Source organism: Ranitomeya imitator, chromosome 1, assembly GCF_032444005.1.
Source record: "Ranitomeya imitator isolate aRanImi1 chromosome 1, aRanImi1.pri, whole genome shotgun sequence".
Lineage (NCBI taxonomy): Eukaryota > Metazoa > Chordata > Amphibia > Anura > Dendrobatidae > Ranitomeya > Ranitomeya imitator.
The window spans coordinates 602,992,278-603,017,031 of record NC_091282.1 but is presented as its reverse complement, the minus strand read 5'-3'; the positions used below and the strand labels follow the sequence as shown (position 1 = coordinate 603,017,031).

Below are 24,754 nucleotides of genomic sequence, written 5' to 3'. Positions count from 1 at the left end.
CACAGCGCAGGCCCTATTTAACAGTATTTATAGCTCAATCTCAAAAAACGGGGTGACAGGTTCCCTTTAACAAACAGTTGAAAAGGTCAAATGCAGTCACTTGCTAAATCCCACTATAAATTGTAATGCGACGGTCTATACTTCAGTCTCCCTCGTCAAAGCCAAGGCGAATCGCGCGTCGGGCTGTGCCGGTTTCCAACACCTGGGTATGTCTTTGTTTAGCAAGTCTATAAAGGCACGGATGGATACCATGCTTGGCATAGGTGGTTTTCCTTTATTGGATGTTTTCCTTTATTGGATGCTGCCCTTCCCTTGGTTGTTCCTTCCCGGTGAAAGGCCTGGCTATTCACTGCCTGCGTTGAGAAACATGTGATGGTGTCTCCGCAGCTCCTCTACTTGCATTTGCATGTTTGGGGGCAGTGTTCTGGATCACTGCGTTGAGAAACACGTGATGGTGTCTCCGTGGTGTTGGATGTTTTGGTCTCCACGAGGTCAATCATCCGTGCCTTTATAGACTTTCTACTAGGCACTGCTCCTGATAGCCAGTTTCCTACTCCACACTGATGAGGGGCAAAAACCCCGAAACAGCTGTCTGTGGATGGATACCATGCTTGGCATAGGTGGTTTTCCTTTATTAGATGTTTTCCTTTATTGGATGCTGCCCTTCCCTTGGTTGTTCCTTCCCGGTGAAAGGCCTGGCTATTCACTGCCTGCGTTGAGAAACATGTGATGGTGTCTCCGCAGCTCCTCTACTTGCATTTGTTTAGCAAGTGACTGCATTTGACCTTTTTGACTGTTTGTTAAACGCTAGGAATGTATATTGCACAGTAGCACTTTTTCTCCAGCAAATGCTATACTAATCACTGCCGTCTATAATATTTTTATTAATATCACTGATATCTATTATATAATTTATTATGGCATATTAGGAATTATTGTATTTTATGTGAAGCATTATATTATAATTATTGTATTATTGATTTATTATAATTTAGTATATACTGCATATATATATATATGTTCCTCTGTGCTATACATATATAAAAAATACTATACAATAGTCTAGCAATATTGGACAGTGGGATATAATTTTCAAAAAAATCCTTTTAAATATCTAAACGTCACTGTTCCTATATCACTTGCTGTATATATATATATATATATATAATTTTTTTTATATTTTTTGTACTTTTTTGATGTAATTTATCATATGTAATTTCATGCCCTTGTGTTGATTCCAGCATTTCTTGTGCCATCTGGTGGTTCTTTTCCCGTGTTATATATCTTTGTCATGATGTAAATAATAAAATATACATATATTTTTTCAAATAATTATCTTCCAAAGAGCTGAAGGTGTGAAGCACTTCCTCTCCTTCCTGGTCCTAGCTAGGTCCTCTGGCGAGATTGGAAACAGAAGTCTGCTGTCTCAGGATAATACATATTAACACCTGGGCGAGACCTGCAGCCTCCAGGACAGATGTTAAATTATTACTAGTCACACAATAAACCTATACATAGTTCACTACACATATATATTTATACATATTTCACTACAGTGATCATATCTGGAGATTCTTTTCGTAAGGAAAGGTGATCTCTGGGGTTAGGACTGTGTAATTATATCTGGAGATTGTTCTGGAAAGGACAGATGATTTCTTGGATCAGGATTGGTTGTGACTCTTGAGCTTCTAGAAAGGAGAAATAATCTCATGACCATCCTGATCCATAGATCACATCAGGAGATTCTAGAAAGGATACGTGATCTCTGGGAACTGTTCATGTGATCATATCTGGAGCTTCGTCTAGAAATGGCAGGTGATATCTGAGGTTAGGACTGGTCATGTATAAATCATATCTGGAGCTTCCTCAGAGGTCCCCAAGGTTTCTGACCTTGAGAGCCACATCCAGCCTTGAGAGAGGGTCGCGAGCCACATTCAGCTCCCCTCACAATACTGGCAAACAAAGCCCCCATTACAGGCATAATAGCAACCAAAGCTTTTCCACAAAAATCACCCCAAAAGCAGTATACAAAGATCCAGGGGTTCCTACAATACCCCCCATTCAGTATTCTCCTATAAAGAACTCCCAAGACACTGTCACATCCAGCTTCATACATCTCCTCTGACAGGTGGTGTCATCTTGTCTCCAGCGTACCACACTTAAATCATCTCAAAATCCCTAAGACCAGCATATGTGCATCCAGATCTGCTCTTCTGTGCAAGGCTGCTCAAAATTCACCATTTTCAGATGTGCTCTTCATGTCTGTTCACAAGAACTGGAGCTAATGAACCAAGATGACAGACAGCCACAATTCATGGGACCACGAGCCACATGTGGCTCCCGAGCTACAGGTTGGGGACCCCTGCTCTAGTTAGCAAAAGTGATCTCTGGGGCAGGAATGGTCATGTGTGAACATATCTGGAGCTTATTCTAGAAAGGAAAGGTGATCTCTGGTGTCAGGACTGGCCATATGATTATATCTGGTGTTTTGGAAAGGACATGTGATTTCTGGGATCAGGACTAGTCATGAGATTACTTCTGGAGATTCTAGAAAGGATTTGAGGTCTCTTGGGTTAGAACTGGTCATATGATCATATCTGGAATTTCTTATAGAAATGACATGTGATTTCTGGAGTCAGGACTGGTTGTGGCGGGGTGTTTGAAAGAGCAGAAGGGCAGCAGGCTGATGAACAATCCAACAACTTTTATCTAGATCGGAAAATATAACACCAAACTTAGATTCCTTGGAGTCTGCAAGATGGCTACACAAATCCGAGGTGCCACCCAGTAATCAGGCGCCAAGGAATATGCAAAAACACAGTCTTTAGATTTGGTTATCAAATCCAGCAGGGTGGCGAGACATCACAATCGCACTTGGGAAATGATCTTCAATCTTCCTATGTGGCACCAGGACCTGGCCACAGCTACAGATCCTCATCCTTCCTAAGACACACCATCAACAAACTCAAAATGTGGCTTATTGTCCTCTCTCTTAGGGTACCGTCACACAGTGGCATTTTGATCGCTACGACGGCACGATCCGTGACGCTCCAGCATCGTAACAATATCGCTCCAGCGTCGTAGACTGCTGTCACACTTTGCAATGTACGACGCTGGAGCGATAATTTCATGACGTATGTGCGATGTAGAAGCCGTTGGTTACTATGCGCACATCGTATACAATATCGTGCACACCTTTGTTACACCATGCGATCATGCCGCCACAGCGGGACACTAGACGACGAAAGAAAGTTTCAAACGATCTGCTACGACGTACGATTCTCAGCGGGGTCCCTGATCGCAGGAGCGTGTCAGACACAGCGAGATCGCTGGAACGTCACGGATATATCGCTGGAACGTCACAAATCGTGCCGTCATAGCGATCAAAATGCCACTGTGTGACGGTACCCTTAGTATCTCTGCCCAACAAGGGAGCTGATACCAACACCCACCCCCTTAAGCATAGCTCAAAGGATGGAAAATATTCCAGAAGGCCTGTCTGCAGGTTTGTGTACCTGAGATGCCATCTGTAGAGAGTAACAAATACAAACATGACCCCACCAGATGCAGGACAAGGAATGCTAATGTAGGCCCGATTACAGCATGGTCCATGTGTACAGACCGGGGTGACACTGTTACACTGGTCATATATGGAGCTTCTAGAAATGACAGGTGAAATTTGGGGTCAGGACTGGTCATATCTGGAGCTTCTTATAGAAAAGGACATGTGATCTGTGGATCAGGATGGTCATGATATTATACCTGGAGATTCTAGAAAGGAAAGGTAACCACTACAGTCAGGACTTGTCAGGTGTGATCACAGCTGGAGCTTCTTCTAGAAAGGACAGGTGATTTCTGCGGTCAGGACTGGTCATGTGACCTTCCCTTTTCCCCCCCCATTAATAGGCAGAGTGGTAAAACAAGGCTTTTATTGCATAGCGATATATTACAGAGCCGCAGTAGCAAGGACAGAACATGAATATACAGACATTACAGGTAAATACAGATCATATAAATAGGCGCAGTGTCTGCACTGCAGGAGAAGGTGCTGGTGGTCACAGGATCCTGGAGAGGCACTGGCAGCTACGGCTTCTTCATAGGCAGCGGGCGCCGGAACAACAGGATATGTGGCTCTGAGGAAGACAAGAAAGCAACATGTATTACAGAGAGCAATAAGGAATGGCGTTCAGCCGCAGAGCCCCATTGTAGATGGGCAGACAGCACCAGAGCTGCCCTGGGACTTGGCTAGCCTCTCATGTGGGAGCAGACCTCGCTAACAAAGAGGACCCCGTCCGTCTCTTAATAAAGCTGTAGTTCTTTATACTCCTGTCTAATGTAGTGCTTGTTGTCCTTCTGTATACTCTAGTCCTGCGCTACTACATTTGGGAGCGATATTGACAATTGTCAGGCCAGAACTGATATTAATAAATATACAGTCACAACGAAAAGTTGTGAAAAGTTGATAGGTTAATGCGTTGAGGCGGTAGGCCAAACTATCCCTGTGTGGCCCATTCAAAAAACAAACAAAAAAACCCAACACATAATTGGGTTCCTCGCATCATGTTCTCATACACTTTATGCAGTTGATAGCCCTCTGTGTCTATACTGCTACATACTTAGGCTGTTAAGTGGTTCATGCAGCTTTACATGAACAACCGAGCCTTACACTATGGCTGGTCCGAACAACGAAAGCAATTGTTACCGTCCACCTCTCCTGTCTCCCCTTTTCCTCATAGTTTGTAAGCTTGCGAGCTGGGCCCTCATTCCTCTTGGTATCTATTTTGAACTGTGATTTCTGTTATGCTGTAATGTCTATTGTCTGTACAAGTCCCTTCAATAATTTGTAAAGCGCTGCAGAATATGTTGGCGCTATATAAATAAAATTACTATTATTAAAAGTTTTGGCACCCACGTGAATTTGTTCTAGACAATTATTGATAGAAATTACATCCAATTTGCCTTTTTTCGTTGTGTGTATTGGAATAACAAAACAAAGGAAATAAAGTGTGTAAATGCAATAGTTTTATGGGAGAAATACGATATTTTCTGGAACAGTTTTAAGTGTGCCCACACTTTCAACCATGACTGTATATCGCAGATGTACATAGTCTACACACCCCGGAAAATGATGTTGCCGAGAAGAATAATTCAGGAGTTTCTACCCCTTTAAATATAGATCTGGAGACACAGGGAAAGCGCTAGCCGAAACCGCATGGACCAGGGCTCAGCCCACCGAACGCCCACTCTCCTTTTACCGTGGGTATAAAATACTAAGACAATACAGGGTGAGGGTAAGAGTGTGGCCATGCTTTACTGAACCACAAAGCAGGCAGATAACACAGAACAGTCCTAGTTCAAAACCCCAAGATGGAGCACATTACAGAGCCTCACCCTTCCGCTGACTCGCCGTGATAATGGCAGCTGTGACGTCAGAGCTTCCAGGGTCGACTACCCCATCTGTTGCGCACACACACATAAAAAAAAAGCGTAGGAAGATGACAGTTTATTCAGGTACAAGGCCAGTTGCCCCGAGGGTCATAAACTGGCTTCTCCAAACATCTCCATGGAGCCAATCCTGGCTTTCTCCAAAACGTATCCATGGAGTTCATGTGATCGTTGGGTCCAAAACTTAACTACCCCAAAACGTATCCAAGGTTCAGTGATGTTCAATGAAGCAGATCTGTATTTTTCCAGCTGGGGCAGTGGTCCCCTAAGCTGGCATCCTGTCGAATGTAAATCTGTGTCCCTCGTGATGGAGCCTTGATGTTCTGGCTGATCTCTTGTACAGTGCTCCTGGCTGTGGTTTTATAAAGAGTCTATGGTTCCTTGAATCTCTTGTTACAGAGGCAGATCCCCTTTATATAATTCACAACTGTTGTCCTTCAGGCCATCATCCACAGGTGAAGAGGAAGGCGAGATGAGATGAACTTATATTGTTTGAGTATTTAAATCAATTTGCTTAGAGTTTCCTCTTCCCTTTTGCAAGTCAATAAGAAACAAGACCCACACAATGGTCACTCAACTTATTAAGCAAGCATCCATTCTGCAGTGACCCCACGTCCCTGCCTTGCAAAGTTTGCAGACAATAAGTTACATAAGCATCAATATAAAAAATACAGTCTATGCCTCCTGGCTTACTGAAAATAGATGATAATTACAATCGAATGCGGTGTCATCACAGTTGCCTATAATCTGTATAAATCCAGTGAGGAAAAACTGATTATTTTATTACTTCATTTTTCCACCAGAACCTAATCTGGTTGCATAAATCTGCACTCCCTGACATACTTTGTTGCAGTCCCCTGTGACTTTCCGGCAGTGCTCAGTCTTTTTTGGTTGTAGTCTATCAGCTCGGCACATCTAGAATTGTCGATCTTTGCCAGTTCCTCTTTGCAGCAGCTCCACATCTGTCAGATTGCAGGAACATCAGCTGTACAGCACCTGTTGTGAATTCTGTGGCAGAGCTCTCTCCTGTGGTCACAAGTGGTACTTCGGCTGATTCTCTCTATGAGCTTCCGCTGGTGGAGGAAAGTGGTACTGCGGCTTCTGAGTTTCCTTCCTCAGGTTATGTGGTGAAGTCGTTAGAGCAGCACCTATTTAACTCTACCTAGTGCTTTGATCCTGGCCTCCAGTCAATGTTCTAGTATTGGACCTGTTTCCTCCTGGATCGTTCCTGTGGCCTGCTGCTCTGCATAGCTAAGTTCTACTTTGCTATTTTGTTTGCTGTTTTTTTCTGTCCAGCTTGTCTATTTGTTTTTTCCTGCTTGCTGGAAGCTCTGGGACGCAGAGGGTGTACCTCCGTGCCGTTAGTTCGGTACGGAGGGTCTTTTTGCCCCCTTTGCGTGGTTTTTGTAGGGTTTTGTGTTGACCGCAAAGTTACCTTTCCTATCCTCGCTCTGTTCAGAAAATCGGGCCTCACTTTGCTAAATCTATTTCATCTCTACGTTTGTCTTTTCATCTTAACTCACAGTCATTATATGTGGGGGCTGCCTTTTCCTTTGGGGTATTTCTCTGAGGCAAGGTAGGCTTATTTTCTATCTTCAGGCTAGCTAGTTTCTCAGGCTGTGCCGAGTTGCATAGGGAGCGTTAGGCGCAATCCACGGCTGCCTCTAGTGTGGTTGGAGAGGATTAGGGATTGCGGTCAGCAGAGTTCCCACGTCTCAGAGCTCGTTCTATGTTTTTGGGTTATTGTCAGGTCACAGTATGTGCTCTGACCTCTATGTCTATTGTGGTACTGAATTACCTTATCATAACAAGCACCCTCTTCAGTTCACCACAGATTGTCCCTCAGATTCAGGCCTGGGCTCAGCCCTTCCATCTTCTCCTGGTGAAGCCATTCTTTTGGGGATTTGGAGGTCGCTTAGGGTCGTTGCCTGCTGAAATTCCTTTACATTTTCAGCTTTTTAGCAGAGGCCGGAAGGTTTCAATGAACAATTGTCTGATACCTTTCACACTATCTGACCACCATCTGCTCACTTTCAACTCCATGTCCTACTCACCTGCTGTCCATGTCCAGCAATTAGGGCCCGCTGCCAAAACTTGCACATTTAGGCATTCACACACTGCCTGTATTTTACAGCAGTCCTCCATATTTTTACTCAACGCAGAAAAGGTCTCTACACCACCACATAGGCAACAGCTATTGCCACCTCTCTTATACATGAAAGAACGAACAATCAATAGACAACCCTGGCACAACAGCCTCACTAAGAAGCTTTGTAGTTGTCCCGGGTTGCAGAGCAGTGCTACAAGAAAACGCACGCACAGTATGCCAAACCACATTCATGCAAATTAGTGTCAAGTACAGGATTGGCAAATTGGGAATAAATTTAAATACATGGCCATATAATAAAAATTATTTCAAAAAGGATGACAGACAAAAAAAAAACAACAACACACCAATACACCAGTGTAACGTACAAGACTTAAGAGTTTCCATCTGGGGTACAAAATATGTTATTTTTCCAAGTTGAATAGGACCACATAGCAGATACTATGGATAGGTCCTTTATAATATCCAGAATATTAGACCAACATTAGATAGTGTTCCCTAACTGATGAACTAACCGGATACTACCTGACTCATTATAATTATATATATATATATATATATATATATATATATATATATATATATATATATCTGAACGTGTGTGTGTGCGCGTGCGTGCGTATGTCCGGGATTGGCATCTGCACCGTCGCAGCTACAGCCACAAAATTTTGCACGTCTGGACCCCGAGAGCGTCATAGGCTATGTTGTAAGGCGAAATTTTAACCCCGCGCGTTCCAATTCACCAAACAATTTTGCCCCCATCTACATAATGGGGAAAAGTTAAAGGAAAAGTGTTGGAGGCAAATTGACAGCTGCCAGATGTGAACAAGGGAAACTTAAAGAATGAGAGCAATGACACCAAAGAGTATATATCGTACAGTAATAATAAGCAAACTACAAGAGCGACAAATGTACCATATAGGAAATACGGCAGCTGTCAGTCACATGACCTGTCTATTATGTGTATGTGTGAGCCAATATATACTGCCAGGGGGGAGGGCTTCCTGTTGCCTGGGGATTTATCAGGCTGCCAATTTAGCTTACAAATACTGAGGTAAAAATACTGACCAAATAACGTGTGAACGAGGTCTAATACAGGAGGAGATGACACGCGTATATACTATATACAGGGGAGATGACACAGGTATATACTATATACAGGAGATGACACACATATATACTATATACAGGAGGAGACGACACACGTATATACTATATACAGGCGAGATGACACACGTATATACTATATACAGGCGAGATGACACACATATATAATATATACAGGAGGAGATGAGATACAGGTATATACTATACTAGCTATTGAACCCGTTCTACGCCCGGGTGGTGAGCATTTATATTGGTATGTGGTCTCCATCCTGGTATGTGCTGCTCCATCCTGCATCCCCATCCTGTCATGAGCTGCTCCATCCTGCGCCCCCATCCTGTCATGTGCTGCACCCATCCTGCGCCCCCATTCTCACATGTGCTGAACCCATCATGCGCCTCCATTCTGACATGTGCTGCACCCATCCTGCGCCCCTATCCTGTCATGTGCTGCTCCCATCCTGTGCCCACATTCTGTCATGTGCTGCTCCCATCCTGCGCCCCCATTGTCATGTGCTGCTCCCATCCTGCGCCACCGTTCTGCAATTTGCTGCTCCCATCCATATGCCCCATACGCTGCTCCATAAAGGTTGATGGCCCCATAAGATGCTCCATAGTATATGCCCCATACGCTGCTCCATAAAGGTTGATGGCCCCCATAAGATGCTCCATAGTATAATCCCGCGTATGCTGCTGCATTACGGTTGATGGCCCCCATAAGATGCTCCATAGTATATGCCCCGTACACTGCTCCATAAAGGTTTATGGCCCCCATAAGATGCACCATAGTATATGCCCCGCATACTGCTCCATAAAGGTTTAAGGCCCCCATAAGATGCTCCATAGTATATGCCCTATATGCTGCTCCATAAAGGTTTATGGCTCCCATAAGGTGCTCCATACTATATGCCCCGTACACTGCTCCATAAAGGTTTATGGCCCCTATAAGATGCTCCATACTATATGCCCCGTATGCTGCTGTGATATAGAAAAAAAAACAAAAACAAAACATACCTATCGTCGCTGGGCGCCGAGTGCTGGGGGGCCTGAGCAGGCGGGGACAGCGGCGCGCTGTGGGGGTCAGGTGCCGGTATCGCCGCTAGCTCAGGCCCCCGACACTTGCTATATTCACCTGTCTGTCCCGTTCCAGCGCTGCGTGCCACTCCGTGTTCCGGGTCCTCTGGCTGTGACTGTTCAGTCAGAGGGCGGCGCGCATTAAGTGAATCATCACACCCTCTGAACGTCACAGGCAGAGGACCCGGAACACGGAGCGGCACGCATCGCTGGAACGGGACAGACAGGTGAATATAGCTTATACTCACCCTCCTGCCACGTCCCTGCTTCTCCGTTGGAGATCGCGGTGTGCGTTCAGTGCTTACGCATACCGCAATCTCCTGGGAGCGTCACTCTGTGGGGTCCAGACTGCGCCGGCGCTTGCGCAGTCTATAAAAGGCTTCGGACAGTGACCCTCCCAGCCTTATATTATAGATACAGGAGGAGATGACACACACACGCACACACACACATATATACTATATACAGGGGAGATGACAGGTATATACACTATATACAGGAGGAGATGACAGAAATATACAATATACAGGAGATGACATACAGCAGGTATATACTATTTACAGGGGAGATGACATACAGATTATATACCGTATATACTCGAGTATAAGCCGACCCGAGTATAAGCCGACTCCCCTAATTTTGCCACAAAAAACTGGGAAAACCTATTGACTCGAGTATAAGCCTAGGGTGGAAATGCAGCATTTACCGATGAATTTCAAAAATAAAAATAGATCATTATTTCCCCATAGCTGTGCCATATAGTGCTCTGCACCGTTCATATTGCCCCATAGCTGTGCCCCATACAGTGCTCTGCACGGTTCATATTGCCCCATAGCTGTGCCCCATATAGTGCTCTGCACTGTTCATATTCCCCATTGGCTGTGCCTCATACAGTGCTCTGCACTGTTCATATCTCCCCCTTGGCTGTGCCCCATACAGTGCTCTGCACTGTTCATATTCCCCATAGCTGTGCCCCATATAGTGCTCTGCACTGTTCATATCTCCCTCTTGGCTGTGCCCCATATAGTGCTCTGCAGCGTTCATATCTCCCCCTTGGCTGTGCCCCATATAGTGCTCTGCAGCGTTCATATCTCCCCCTTGGCTGTGCCCCATATATGCTCTGCAGCGTTCATATCTCCCCCTTGGCTGTGCCCCATATAGTGCTCTGCAGCATTCATATCTCCCCCTTGGCTGTGCCCCATATAGTGCTCTGCAGCGTTCATATCTCCCCCTTGGCTGTGCCCCATATATGCTCTGCCCCATATATGCTCTGCAGCGTTCATATCTCCCCCTTGGCTGTACCCCATATATGCTCTGCAGCGTTCATATCTCCCCCTTGGCTGTGCCCCATATAGTGCTCTGCAGCGTTCATATCTCCCCCTTGGCTGTGCCCCATATAGTGCTTTGCAGCGTTCATATCTCCCCCTTGGCTGTGCCCCATATATGCTCTGCAGCGTTCATATCTCCCCCTTGGCTGTGCCCCATATAGTGCTCTGCAGCGTTCATATCTCCCCCTTGGCTGTGCCCCATATAGTGCTCTGGAGAGTTCATATCTCCCCCTTGGCTGTGCCCCATATAGTGCTCTGCAGCGTTCATATCTCCCCCTTGGCTGTGCCCCATATAGTGCTCTGCAGCATTCATATCTCCCCCTTGGATGTGCCCCATATAGTGCTCTGCAGCGTTCATATCTCCCCCTTGGCTGTGCCCCATATAGTGCTCTGCAGCGTTCATATCTCCCCCTTGGCTGTGCCCCATATAGTGCTCTGCAGCGTTCATATCTCCCCCTTTGCTGTGCCCCATATATGCTCTGCAGCGTTCATACCTCCCCCTTGGCTGTGCCCCATATATGCTCTGCAGCGTTCATATCTCCCCCTTGGCTGTGCCCCATATATGCTCTGCAGCGTTCACATATCCCCATAGATGCTCCACATAAATCTGTGCCATGGCCGCTGCTGCTGCAATAAAAAAAAAAAAACACAACACATACTCCCCTCTCTTGATTGCAGCTCCCAGCGTCCGGTCCCGGCGTCTCGTCCCGGCGTCTCTGCACTGACTGATCAGGCAGAGGGCGCCGCGCACACTATATGCGTCATCGCGCCCTCTGACCTGAACAGTCAAAGCAGAGACGCCAGGAAGATGGAGGCGCCGGGAAGATGGAGCGACGCCCGGTGTGTGGAACGGGGACAGGTGAATATTACATACTTACCTAGTCCCAGCGATCCTCGTGCTGTCCCTGCCGTCCCACGGTCTTCGGTGCCGCAGCTTTTCTCTATCAGCGGTCACCGTTACCGCTGATTAGAGAAATGAATAGGTGGCTCCACCCCTACGGGAGGTGGAGCCGCCTATTCATTTCTCTAATGAGCGGTCCCACGTGACCGCTGAAGAGGGGAAGAAGCTGCAGCACCGAAGACTGTGGGACGGCAGGGACAGCGCGAGGATCGCTGGGACTAGGCGAGTATGCGTCAGCGCCCTCTCCCCCTCACCCGCCGACCCCACCGCTACCGTGACTCGAGTATAAGCTGAGAGGGGCACTTTCAGCCCAAAAATTTGGGCTGAAAATCTCGGCTTATACTCGAATATATATATATATATATATATATATATATATATATATATATATATATATATATATATATATATATATATATATATATATATATAATATACACAGGTCCTTCTCAAAAAATTAGCATATAGTGTTAAATTTCATTATTTGCCATAATGTAATGATTACAATTTAACTTTCATATATTATAGATTCATTATCCACCAACTGAAATTTGTCAGGTCTTTTATTGTTTTAATACTGATGATTTTGGCATACAACTCCTGATAACCCAAAAAACCTGTCTCAATAAATTAGCATATCAAGAAAAGGTTCTCTAAACGACCTATTACCCTAATCTTCTGAATCAACTAATTAACTCTAAACACATGCAAAAGATACCTGAGGCTTTTATAAACTCCCTGCCTGGTTCATTACTCAAAACCCCCATCATGGGTAAGACTAGCGACCTGACAGATGTCAAGAAGGCCATCATTGACACCCTCAAGCAAGAGGGTAAGACCCAGAAAGAAATTTCTCAACAAATAGGCTGTTCCCAGAGTGCTATATCAAGGCACCTCAATGGTAAGTCTGTTGGAAGGAAACAATGTGGCAGAAAACGCTGTACAACGAGAAGAGGAGACCGGACCCTGAGGAAGATTGTGGAGAAGGACAGATTCCAGACCTTGGGGAACCTGAGGAAGCAGTGGACTGAGTCTGGTGTGGAAACATCCAGAGGCACCGTGCACAGGCGTGTGCAGGAAATGGGCTACAGGTGCCGCATTCCCCAGGTAAAGCCACTTTTGAACCATAAACAGCGGCAGAGGCGCCTGACCTGGGCTACAGAGAAGCAGCACTGGACTGTTGCTAAGTGGTCCCAAGTACTTTTTTCTGATGAAAGCAAATTTTGCATGTCATTCGGAAATCAAGGTGCCAGAGTCTGGAGGAAGACTGGGGAGAAGGAAATGCCAAAATGCCTGAAGTCCAGTGTCAAGTACCCACAGTCAGTGATGGTGTGGGGTGCCATGTCAGCTGCTGGTGTTGGTCCACTGTGTTTCATCAAGGGCAGGATCAATGCAGCTAGCTATCAGGAGATTTTGGAGCACTTCATGCTTCCATCGGCTGAAATGCTTTATGGAGATGAAGATTTCATTTTTCAGCACGACCTGGCACCTGCTCACAGTGCCAAAACCACTGGTAAATGGTTTACTGACCATGGTATTACTGTGCTCAATTGGCCTGCCAACTCTCCTGACCTGAACCCCATAGAGAATCTGTGGGATATTGTGAAGAGAAAGTTGAGAGACGCAAGACCCAACACTCTGGATGAGCTTAAGGCCGCTATTGAAGCATCCTGGGCCTCCATAACATCTCAGCAGTGTCACAGGCTGATTGCCTCCATGCCACGCCGCATTGAAGCAGTCATTTCTGCCAAAGGATTCCCGACCAAGTATTGAGTGCATAACTGAACATTATTATTTGATGGTTTTTTTGTTTGTTATTAAAAAACACTTTTATTTGATTGGATGGGTGAAATATGCTAATTTATTGAGACAGGTTTTTTGAGTTATCAGGAGTTGTATGCCAAAATCATCAGTATTAAAACAATAAAAGACCTGACAAATTTCAGTTGGTGGATAATGAATCTATAATATATGAAAGTTTAATTGTAATCATTACATTATGGTAAATAATGAAATTTAACACTATATGCAAATTTTTTGAGAAGGACCTGTATATATAGATATATATAGTCATGGCCAAAAGTATTGACACCCCTGCAATTCTGTCAGATAATACTCAGTTTCTTCCTGAAAATGATTGCAAACACAAATTCTTTGGTATTATCTTCATTTAATTTGTCTTAAATGAAAAAACACAAAAGAGAATGAAGCAAAAAACAAAACATTGATCATTTCACACAAAACTCCAAAAATGGGCCAGACAAAAGTATTGGAACCCTCAGCCCAATACTTGGTTGCACAACCTTTAGCCAAAATAACTGCGACCAACCGCTTCTGGTAACCATCAATGAGTTTCTTACAATGCTCTGCTGGAATTTTAGACCATTCTTCTTTGGCAAACTGCTCCAGGTCCCTGATATTTGAAGGGTGCCTTCTCCAAACTGCCATTTTTAGATCTCTCCACAGGTGTTCTATGGGATTCAGGTTTGGACTCTTTGCTGGCCACCTTAGAAGTCTCCAGTGCTTTCTCTCAAACCATTTTCTTGTGCTTTTTGAAGTGTGTTTTGGGTCATTGTCCTGCTGGAAGACCCATGACATCTGAGGGAGACCCAGCATTCTCACACTGGGCCCTACATTATGCTGTAAAATTTGTTGGTAGTCTTCAGACTTCATAATGCCATGCACACGGTCAAGCAGTCCAGTGCCAGAGGCAGCAAAGCAACCCCAAAACATCAGGGAACCTCCGCCATGTTTGACTGTAGGCACAGGGTTAATTGTGTTAACGGAGTGCATTACACCGCGGCATAATGCGGTCCACTAACGCTGCCATTAACCCTGTGTGAGCGCTGACTGTGGGAAGTATGGAGCGGGGGCGCTGACTGCGGGGAGTAAGGAGCGGCCATTTTGCCGCCGGACTGTGCCCGTCGCTGATTGGTCGCGGCAAAACAGCCATGACCAATCAGCGACTTGGGATTTCCGTTACAGACAGAAAGACGGAAGAGGACCTTAGACAATTATATAGTAGATTATATATATACTGTACTAGATGGTGGCCCGATTCTAACGCATCGGGTATTCTAGAATATGCATGTCCACGTAGTATATTGCCCAGCCACGTAGTATATTGCCCAGCGATGTAGTATATTGTAGAGCCCACGTAGTATATAGCACAGGCCACGGAGTATAGTGCAGAGCCCACGTAGTATGTAGCACAGCCCACGGAGTATACTGCCCAGCCACGTAGTATATAGCACAGGCCACGGAGTATAGTGCAGAGCCCACGTAGTATGTAGCACAGCCAATGGAGTATATTGCACAGGCCACGTAGTATATAGTACAGGCTAAGGAGTATATTGCACAGCCCACGGAGTATATTCTCACCTTCCGTCCGCAGCTGTCACCACCGCATGTGCTGCGCTGTTTCCTTCTGTCGCGGCCATCATCAATGACCGCGGTTGTCATCACTGACCACGGCTGCTAATTTAGTCCCCGGCTTTTGGCCGCATTAGGCCCAACAGCGCCCATGGTCCTGGCCGGCTCCGCCTTCCTCACGGTGACTCCGCCCCCTTTGCAGCGCTTCTGGCCGGGCCTGTACGGAGTGGGCAAGAGCGAGCTCTGCATACTTCCTGGCCTCCCCTACCCTTTTGTCTCCGCTCACTGGCTGGCCCAAGGTCCCGGCTGGCTCCGCCCTCCTCATGTCTACGCCCACTGGCTGGCCACGACCAATGAATATCCGCGACAGACAGAAAGAGAGAGAGATGGAAGTGACCCTTAGACAATTATATAGTAGATCTTTTTTTCTGATGGGGGCCATGCCTACCAGGGTCGGGGACAGTTGAGAATAATCAGGGAGGTAAAATAAAGTGAAAATGGTCATGGAGCACAAGCATCAAAATTAAATTCCATCATAATAAGGTTGCTGGACCCACATAGGCAGCAAGGGAAAATTACCGAAATTTGGTGTCATAAATATAGAACTTGCTCATCTAGTTGAAAACAGTATTGATAATCTAGATACGATGGGGAACTTCATGTGACGCTGATAATGCCTCAACACAATTCTCCGGTAAGGAATTTACAGATGCTACTTAAGGCCTCTTTCACACTTCAGTCTTTCGGTGTCAGTCAAAAACCACCATTTTCCTCAAATAGCGGATCCGCCATTTTTTTTTGGCGGATCCGCTATTTTCCCATTGACTTGCATTAGTGACGGATTGTGGCGGATGGTGGTCCGTTCCATCTGCCATGCGACGGATCTGTCGAGATTTGGCGGACGTTGTCTAGACATTGACGGACTTTGTAACGTTTTTTGTCGCCGCCGAAAAGGCGGACCGCGGCGGATCCGTCGCGTCCGCCACTTTTTAGAATGGGCGCCTATGGGCGACGGATCCGTCGCGATCCGCTTTTTGGTGGATCCGTCGCCCCATTCCGCTTTTTTAATTGAGCATGCTCCAAAAAGTGGATACTTTGCCCAGACAACCCCAAAACTATATAAAGAGGACAGGTCATTCCCAAATGTGCCAGCCAGCAAGAGAGACCCTGCCAGCCAGAGAGGCCCTGCCAGCCAGAGAGACCCTGCCAGCAAGAGAGACCCTGCCAGCCAGGCCCTGCCAGCAAGACCCTGCCAGCCAGCGAGGCCCTGCCAGCCAGCCAGAGAGGCCCTGCCAGCAAGACCCTGCCAGCCAGCCAGAGAGGCCCTGCCAGCCAGCGAGGCCCTGCCAGCCAGAGAGGCCCTGCCAGCCAGCCAGCGAGGCCCTGCCAGCAAGACCCTGCCAGAGAGGCCCTGCCAGCCAGCCAGAGAGGCCCTGCCAGCCAGAAAGGTCCTTCCAGCCAGAGAGACCCTGCCTGAGAAAGCCATGTGAGTACTGCCATCCAGTATGAGTTGTGCGTGTGTGCGTGCGCCTGCCTGCCCTGTTTATATTTTTTTTTTTTCATACTATGCTGGTATTTTGAATAGCTGTGCTGTAACGTGTTTTGTGTGTGTATAAATGTCGTGTGATATGTTCTGCATTTTTGTTGTTTTCCATAATGTACTTGTATTTCAAATAAAGAGCAGTGTAGCTCCTACTGTTCCCAAAAAAAAGTAACTTTTAAAAAAAATATAGTAATAAAATTTTCACAAAACTGTCAGTTTCATTTCAAGATAAATGTCCAATTGGGTATACATGCAGTAAAGATTATATATACAAATGCGGAATGCAAATCTTTGCTATAGAAAATGTTATCTGGTTTTAGAAAATACAAACTGTAGGGTAATCATAATTAACAATCTTGGGAATTGGTATTTTAATTTTGAATGAGGAACATTTTTTTTATAAGGTTAGGTGGGTTTACCAGCATGTGCATGGCGCATATCAAGTTCAAAGTAGTTTTGGTTTTGCTTTAAAGGAATTTTTGGGGTTTTTTTTTGTGGGGAAACAGGAGGTAGAGGGTTTGGCAGCATGTGCATCAAGCATATCTAGCATATCAAGTTTGACGGTTAAGAATTTTTTTTCTTTTGTGGTGGGGGAAATCAATAAGTAAGTTGGCATACTTCTTCACAATCATTCGAATTAAAACTGTCTTCAAATTGGAAGATGTTACAGGAACCAAGCAAGGTACTGACCCAAAACGTAGGCAGGCAGGCTCCCCAAGTTTTGGAAAAAGATGTACCGTATATACTCGAGTATAAGCCGACCCGAGTATAAGCCGACCCCCCTAATTTTGCCACAAAAAACTGGGAAAACTTATTGACTCGAGTATAAGCCTAGAGTGGAAATGCAGCATTTACCGGTGAATTTCAAAAATAAAAATAGATCATTATTTCCCCATAGCTGTGCCATATAGTGCTCTGCACCGTTCATATTTCCCCATAGGTGTGAACCATATAGTGCTCTGCACCGTTCATTGTGCCCCCTAGCTGTGCCATATACGGTGCTCTGCACCGTTCATTGTGCCCCATAGATGTGCCATATACGGTGCTCTGCACCGTTCACTGTGCCCCATAGCTGTGCTGTGCCATATACGGTGCTCTGCACCGTTCACTGTGCCCCATAGCTGTGCTGTGCCATATACGGTGCTCTGCACCGTTCACTGTGCCCCATAGCTGTGCCATATACGGTGCTCTGCACCGTTCACTGTGCCCCATAGCTGTGCTGTGCCATATACGGTGCTCTGCACCGTTCACTGTGCCCCATACATAGCTGTGCTGTGCCATATACGGTGCTCTGCACCGTTCACTGTGCCCCATAGCTGTGCTGTGCCATATACGGTGCTCTGCACCGTTCACTGTGCCCCATAGCTGTGCTGTGCCATATACGGTGCTCTGCACCGTTCACTGTGCCCCATAGCTGTGCTGTGCCATATACGGTGCTCTGCACCGTTCACTGTACCCCATAGCTGTGCTGTGCCATATCCGGTGCTCTGCACCGTTCACTGTGCCCCATAGCTGTGCTGTGCCATATACGGTGCTCTGCACCGTTCACTGTACCCCATAGCTGTGCTGTGCCATATCCGGTGCTCTGCACCGTTCACTGTGCCCCATAGCTGTGCTGTGCCATATACGGTGCTCTGCACCGTTCACTGTGCCCCATAGCTGTGCTGTGCCATATACGGTGCTCTGCACCGTTCACTGTACCCCATAGCTGTGCTGTGCCATATCCGGTGCTCTGCACCGTTCACTGTGCCCCATAGCTGTGCTGTGCCATATACGGTGCTCTGCACCGTTCACTGTGCCCCATAGCTGTGCTGTGCCATATACGGTGCTCTGCACCGTTCACTGTACCCCATAGCTGTGCTGTGCCATATCCGGTGCTCTGCACCGTTCACTGTGCCCCATAGCTGTGCTGTGCCATATACGGTTTTCTGCACCGTTCACTGTACCCCATAGCTGTGCTGTGCCATATCCGGTGCTCTGCACCGTTCACTGTGCCCCATAGCTGTGCTGTGCCATATCCGGTGCTCTGCACCGTTCACTGTGCCCCATAGCTGTGCTGTGCCATATACGGTGCTCTGCACCGTTCACTGTACCCCATAGCTGTGCTGTGCCATATACGGTGCTCTGCACCGTTCACTGTACCCCATAGCTGTGCTGTGCCATATACGGTGCTCTGCACCGTTCACTGTGCCCCATAGCTGTGCTGTGCCATATACGGTGCTCTGCACCGTTCACTGTGCCCCATAGATGTTCCACATAAATTTGTGCCGCCGCTGCCGCAATAAAGAAAAAAAAACACATACTCACCTCCCTTGATTGCAGCTCCCGGCGTCTCGTTCCGGCGCCTCCATCTTCCCGGCGTCTCTGCTCTGACTGATCAGGCAGAGGGCGCCGCGCACACTATATGCGTCATCGCGCCCTCTGCCTGATCAGTCAGAGAGCAGAGACGCCGGGAAGATGGAGGCGCCGGCCGGGAAGATGGATCGGCGCCCGGCGGCTGGAACGAGGACAGGTGAATATAACATACTCACCTAGTCCTGGCGATCCTCGCGCTGTCCCCTCCTGTCTTCGGCGCTGCAGCTTCTTTCTCTATCAGCGGTCACCGGCACCGCTGATTAGAGAAATGAATAAGCGGCTCCGCCCCTATGGGAGGTGGAGCCGCTTATTCATTTCTGTAATGAGCGGTCCCACGTGACCGCTGAAGAGAGGAAGAAACTGCAGCGCCGAAGCCCGTGGGACGGCAGGGACAGCGCGAGGATCGCTGGGACTAGGTAAGTATACCCCAGCGCCCTCAGCCCCTCACCTGCCGACCCCACCGCTACCGTGACTCGAGTATAAGCCGAGGGGGGCACTTTCAGCCCAAAAATTTGGGCTGAAAATCTCGGCTTATACTCGAGTATATACGGTAAGTGTAAAGTTCCAGCTGCATCTATCTATCTATCCTTTTGTATAGTAGCTTAGAACTCTCTTTATACTTACAGATTCTAGGGACCAAGAGGGACGCAAGGAACTGACCAACCCAAGATTTACGCAAGACCATAATGTCTTCTTCTGAGAGCCCCCCAGCACATCATCAGCAAACTGAGGTGTTTATTTTTTTTTCTTCATAATTTTTTTTTTTGGTACAACTATGGTAATTGTATTTTAACCCTTTATGTGTTTATTCTGTATTCACAGGAAGATGAAGCAGAGGGGCTTACAGAAGGAGATGGACAGGGTGGAGAAATTCAAGGAGCGGGAGCGCATAGTGTAAGTTTTGCACAGACCGATCCTCACATACAACACACTACACCCAACACAAACATTCAGCACAGCACACAATACATATGCCTCTATCCAAGCACATAATTTTTTTTTTTTTTTATTATTAGTCTTCACAATCCGGGGCTCCCCCTAGAGTTCCTCAAAGCACCTCCCATAGTCGTCGGAATGCTAATCGCGGCGGTCGCCGAAGAGTAAGTTCCTTTTTGGTTCGGTGTTTAGTAAACTGTAAAATTCATGTGGTGTAATCTTTCCCTTTTTATTCTTATCTTTTTGTTAGGCTTCACAGCGTGCTCCCGAACAGGATGACGAAGAGGAGGGCATAGATGTGGACACCCTCATCCAAGCGGTACAAATTCGGGAGCCGCTGTGGAACATGTCGGACCGCCGCCATGCTGACCAGTTAATCACCCGACGGCTATGGGAGGAAGTGTGCAGTGCTGTTCTGGATAACTGGGAGGAACTCGATGCTGGGGCCCAGGATCTAGCGCGTAAGTATTCACACTTCATTACCTTATATTAGCATGATTTAATGTGTTGTATAGTAACCAATTTTTGCTTTCTCTTTCCAGGTAACAGGATTATTGTGCGGTGGCGGTCACTCAGGGATCGCTTCAAGAGGGAATTCAATAAGGAGATGCAGGCCCCGAGTGGATCTAGAGGATGCAGGAGCAGACACAAACATGCCAGAGCCCTGTCGTTCCTCCGGTCGACGCTGCTGAGCAGAAGGTAAATATTCAACACCACATATTTTCAGTCAAACTGTAAAAATGTGTAACCTTCAATTTTTTTGGCAGCAAGGGCAATTGTAATATCAAGATACTAATTTTTTTTTTTCTTCTTCTTTAACAGCACTTTCTGCAGCACTCGGAAGCCTGCATCAGAGTTGCACCCCTCTGGAGCGATCCCTCAAGAGTCCGCCACCGGGGACCACGTCGACCCCTCTGTATCTGCACCTTCCCTTTAGTTTGATCCCTCAGCCTCATCCACCAGCGCTGGAGCAGCAGGGTGGACTTCGTCACATGAAGCTGCAGGTGATGAGTTAGAGTTCCCTTTACCCCACCCCTCTGCCACTGCCGCAACATCTAGACCACCTTTGTGGTCAGGACGGCAGCGCCAGAGAGGTCAGGAAAGGAGCTATGCGCCTGACTTTTTGCAGCTGAATGCATCCTTCCACAGTGCCATCAAGCTTTTGAGTGAGCAAACGTCTGCTGGGTACAATATGCTTAACAAAAGCATACTTGAACTCAGCAGTCGTCTGGATAGGATGCAATCAGATGCAAACCAGTCACCAAGACACTTTTTCAGTCGGTCCTCAGGCACATGGAAAATCTAACTCCTGACCTGCAGATGCATGTGATGCAAGGCTGCCACACTGCTCTAGCGCAGGCGATGTCCCAAGCCCCTCCACCTACCCTTCATGTTTCAACACCTTTCCCCTCTCAAGCCACCGTCTATCCTCCCGTCCGTCCTCCTCCCGTCCATTCTACTCCTTCGTCATTCGTTCCTTCCCCCCTTAGTCTTTCCCAGTTTTTACCGTCCCCTTTCCATTCTTCCCCTTTAACTTCTCAGTTCCCGATCCCACGAACACCTTCCTACCTCACACACACCACATCTGCACCTACTCATGTTTTCACCACCCATTCTACTTCTGTTCCTCCCCGTGATGTCCTGTCTCACACTCTCGACGTGGTCCAACCTGTCAGCCCCTCCGCTACTATCTCCACCCAAAATTATGAGAACCTGTAAAATTTAAAAAATAAACTTTTTTTGGTTGAAAAACAATTTTATTGTCTCTCTTTTAATAAAAAAAAAAAAAAAACAAAAAAAACAAAACATGTTTTAAAGCCATCAAGGTTATGGTAATAGTAACAATAAACAGTGTTTAAAGGGTACCGTTTCAAAACATACGATGCAGCATTAAAGTACAAAGGTTTTGTAAGCAAACAAAAAATGGTATTTTTACAAGTGTAAAAAACAAAAAATTTTTTACACCATTTCATACTGCCAGTCAACTGATCCTGCAGGAGACATGAAGTAGTCTGCAAAATTGTCCCGCATTCTGGAGACTGCTACTGGACTGCGAAAAGTTGTGTTGTGGTAATCCCGCAAGGTGCTTTGTGACACATTATCCTCCAGGGAAACTTGTTCTTTTGATAAAACAAAATTGTGAATGACCACGCACGCTTTCACCACATCATCGACAGTTTCAGTCTGCAGTTTAATTGCAGTTAGCAGGACTCTCCATTTGGCAGTTAAGATGCCAAAAGCACATTCCACTACTCTTCGTGCTCTGGTTAAGCGGTAATTAAAAATTTTCTTCCTCTGGGTCAGTCCACTACTTCCAAAGGGTTTCAGCAAATGTGGGGAAAGCTGGAAGGCATCATCTCCAACGCAAACAAATGGTAATGGTGGACCGGTGGTTCCAGGGAGGGGTCTAGGGGGCGGAAAGTCAAATGTCTCTCCATACAAACGACGCCCCATTGGTGAATTTTTAAAAGATCTGTGAGTCATTTGCGCGTCCATACGCACCGACATCCACAGCGATGAACTTGCATTATGCGTCGGCTATGGCCATCAACACAATTGAGAAGTACTTCTTATAGTTATAAAACTGTGATCCAGAGCCAGAAGGTTTGACGATCCTTATGCGCTTCCCATCGACTGTTCCGACAACTTGGGAACTGGCAAATTTGATGAAAATTTTGGGCAATCTCCAGCCACCTCTCCTGTGATGGCTCTGGAATGTATTCCACTTGGAGGCACTCCCACAATGCCCGGCAGGTATCTCTGATGATCCCTGAGATGGTGGATATCCCAAGCCTAAACTGAAAATGGTGGGATGAGAACGACTCTCCAGTTGCAAGGAATCTGTTAACAAAAGGAAAAGACAATAATTAATAAAAAATTCAAAAAACAACATTACAGTTATAAGTCTGATGAATGAGAATCATTTAAAAAAACAAAAACAAAAAAAAAAAAAAACTTACCGAATAGTCACCATGAGACGCTCCGCTGGTGATATGGAGAAGCGCATCTGGGTGTCTCGTCTCCGTATAGAGTCTTGCACATGGCCCAATAAAATTTCAAAATTTTCAGCTCTCATCCTCACATAATTGAAGAACTTCTGAGGGTTTTCCCTTAGTTCAATGTAAAGTGTGGAATAAACACCACGGGTCATGCGTTGTGCTGTGATGGGATGGATCCACAGCCTTCTCTTCCGCCGCTGCCGTAGGATGCGCAGTCTTTCTTCCTCCCTCTCTCGAACGCTGACTGCCAACTGATTTGCCTCAAAAGTAAAATCAGTATAGATCTTTGCAATGTTCGCCAGTACTCCTTCCATTTCTGCCACTTTCTCTACAACCTTTCAAAGATGTTGTAAATACACACTATATATAGTTTTCCAGTAGTTTCCAGTAGCCAATCACATTGAAATCCTCCCCTTTTAAAAAATGGATCCGTCAAAAAACAGTTACAACGGATGTAAAAACGGTCGCAACGGTTCTAACGGATCCGTTTTTTTAACAGATCGGGGCAGCTGATCCGTCTAAAAAACGGATCCGTTAGAACCGTTTTCACAACAAATTTGACGGATCCGTCGATCCGCCACGATGTCGGACCTAACTGACGCCACCCAACTGAAGTGTGAAAGAACCCTAAGGAGACAAAACACTCAGTTCTCACCAGATTGAAGGGAGTTTAAGGATAAAACTGAATATAGAAGTGTTAACAAATTATATGCTTTATCATCAGTTACTGACACTTCTAACACTGAGCGAACAGAGAGCGGAGATTTGGGAAACTACCGGGGCAGGGATAGACTACATAAAATTAAATGGTGGGGACAAAGGAAACAATTCAGACAGACAAACAGAAATAAAGGCACTACCACACGATCCTCATCTCCATCTTCCCCAGTATCACACCATTTTTAGACAAATGATTGATGGTGTATGATCTGAGGAAAAGGCCATAAAGGATCAGGAACAGATCAATTTAACATGCTATAAACTTACAAAAGAGGAGTGTGCAAGGTTACAGAAGGGGTGTCATTTTGCACCCACGTATCCATCTAATTGGGTGAAAGATATGGGTTTCGATATAACCTTAAATAGAAACTACTTCAAAAACATGATGGTCCAAGCTGTTGGCACGGTTTACGATCGGACGATGAGATAGTTGGTTGGGCTACTGCAAGAGAATGAGAAGGATATAGGGTGAAGGCCCATTCACATACCTTAAAAAGAATACAAGGCCACCAAATGAGACCACGAGCTGTGTAGACACTGGGAGGGGGGGGGGGGGGCAATATTGTCCAGGGCTCATCACACTGAACTACCGTACTCGTTTTCCGTGGGCATACTACTTGGACAACTCAGGGTGAGGTTAAAACAGCGTGGCAATGCTTCATTGAGCCAAACAGAAAACGTCTGTAATAGCAAGATTGTGCAAAATTACAGCAGCTGTGACTTCAGGGCTTCCAGGGCAGACTACCCCACCAGTGGCACACCGCTTTTGGCAGGCACCCACAGAGAGGAGGTAACAATACACAATAAGGTTAGGAAGCTGACAGTCCATTGAGGCACATCGCCTGGTGACCTGGAGAGTCATAACCTGGC

At 46.3% G+C, this 24,754-nt stretch overlaps 1 protein-coding gene across 1 annotated transcript in view; it reads right to left on the bottom strand.

Moving 5' to 3' along the window:
* Positions 1 to 3,912: 3,912 nt before the first annotated feature.
* The window catches only part of CKS1B (CDC28 protein kinase regulatory subunit 1B), a 59,655-nt gene continuing 38,813 nt past the window's right edge, over positions 3,913 to 24,754 (bottom strand). Inside the window, exon 3 of the mRNA XM_069768752.1 lies at positions 3,913 to 4,133. Within this exon, the coding sequence (XP_069624853.1) occupies positions 4,084 to 4,133 (50 nt within the window). The 3' untranslated portion in view covers positions 3,913 to 4,083. The remainder of the gene's footprint in view (positions 4,134 to 24,754) is intronic.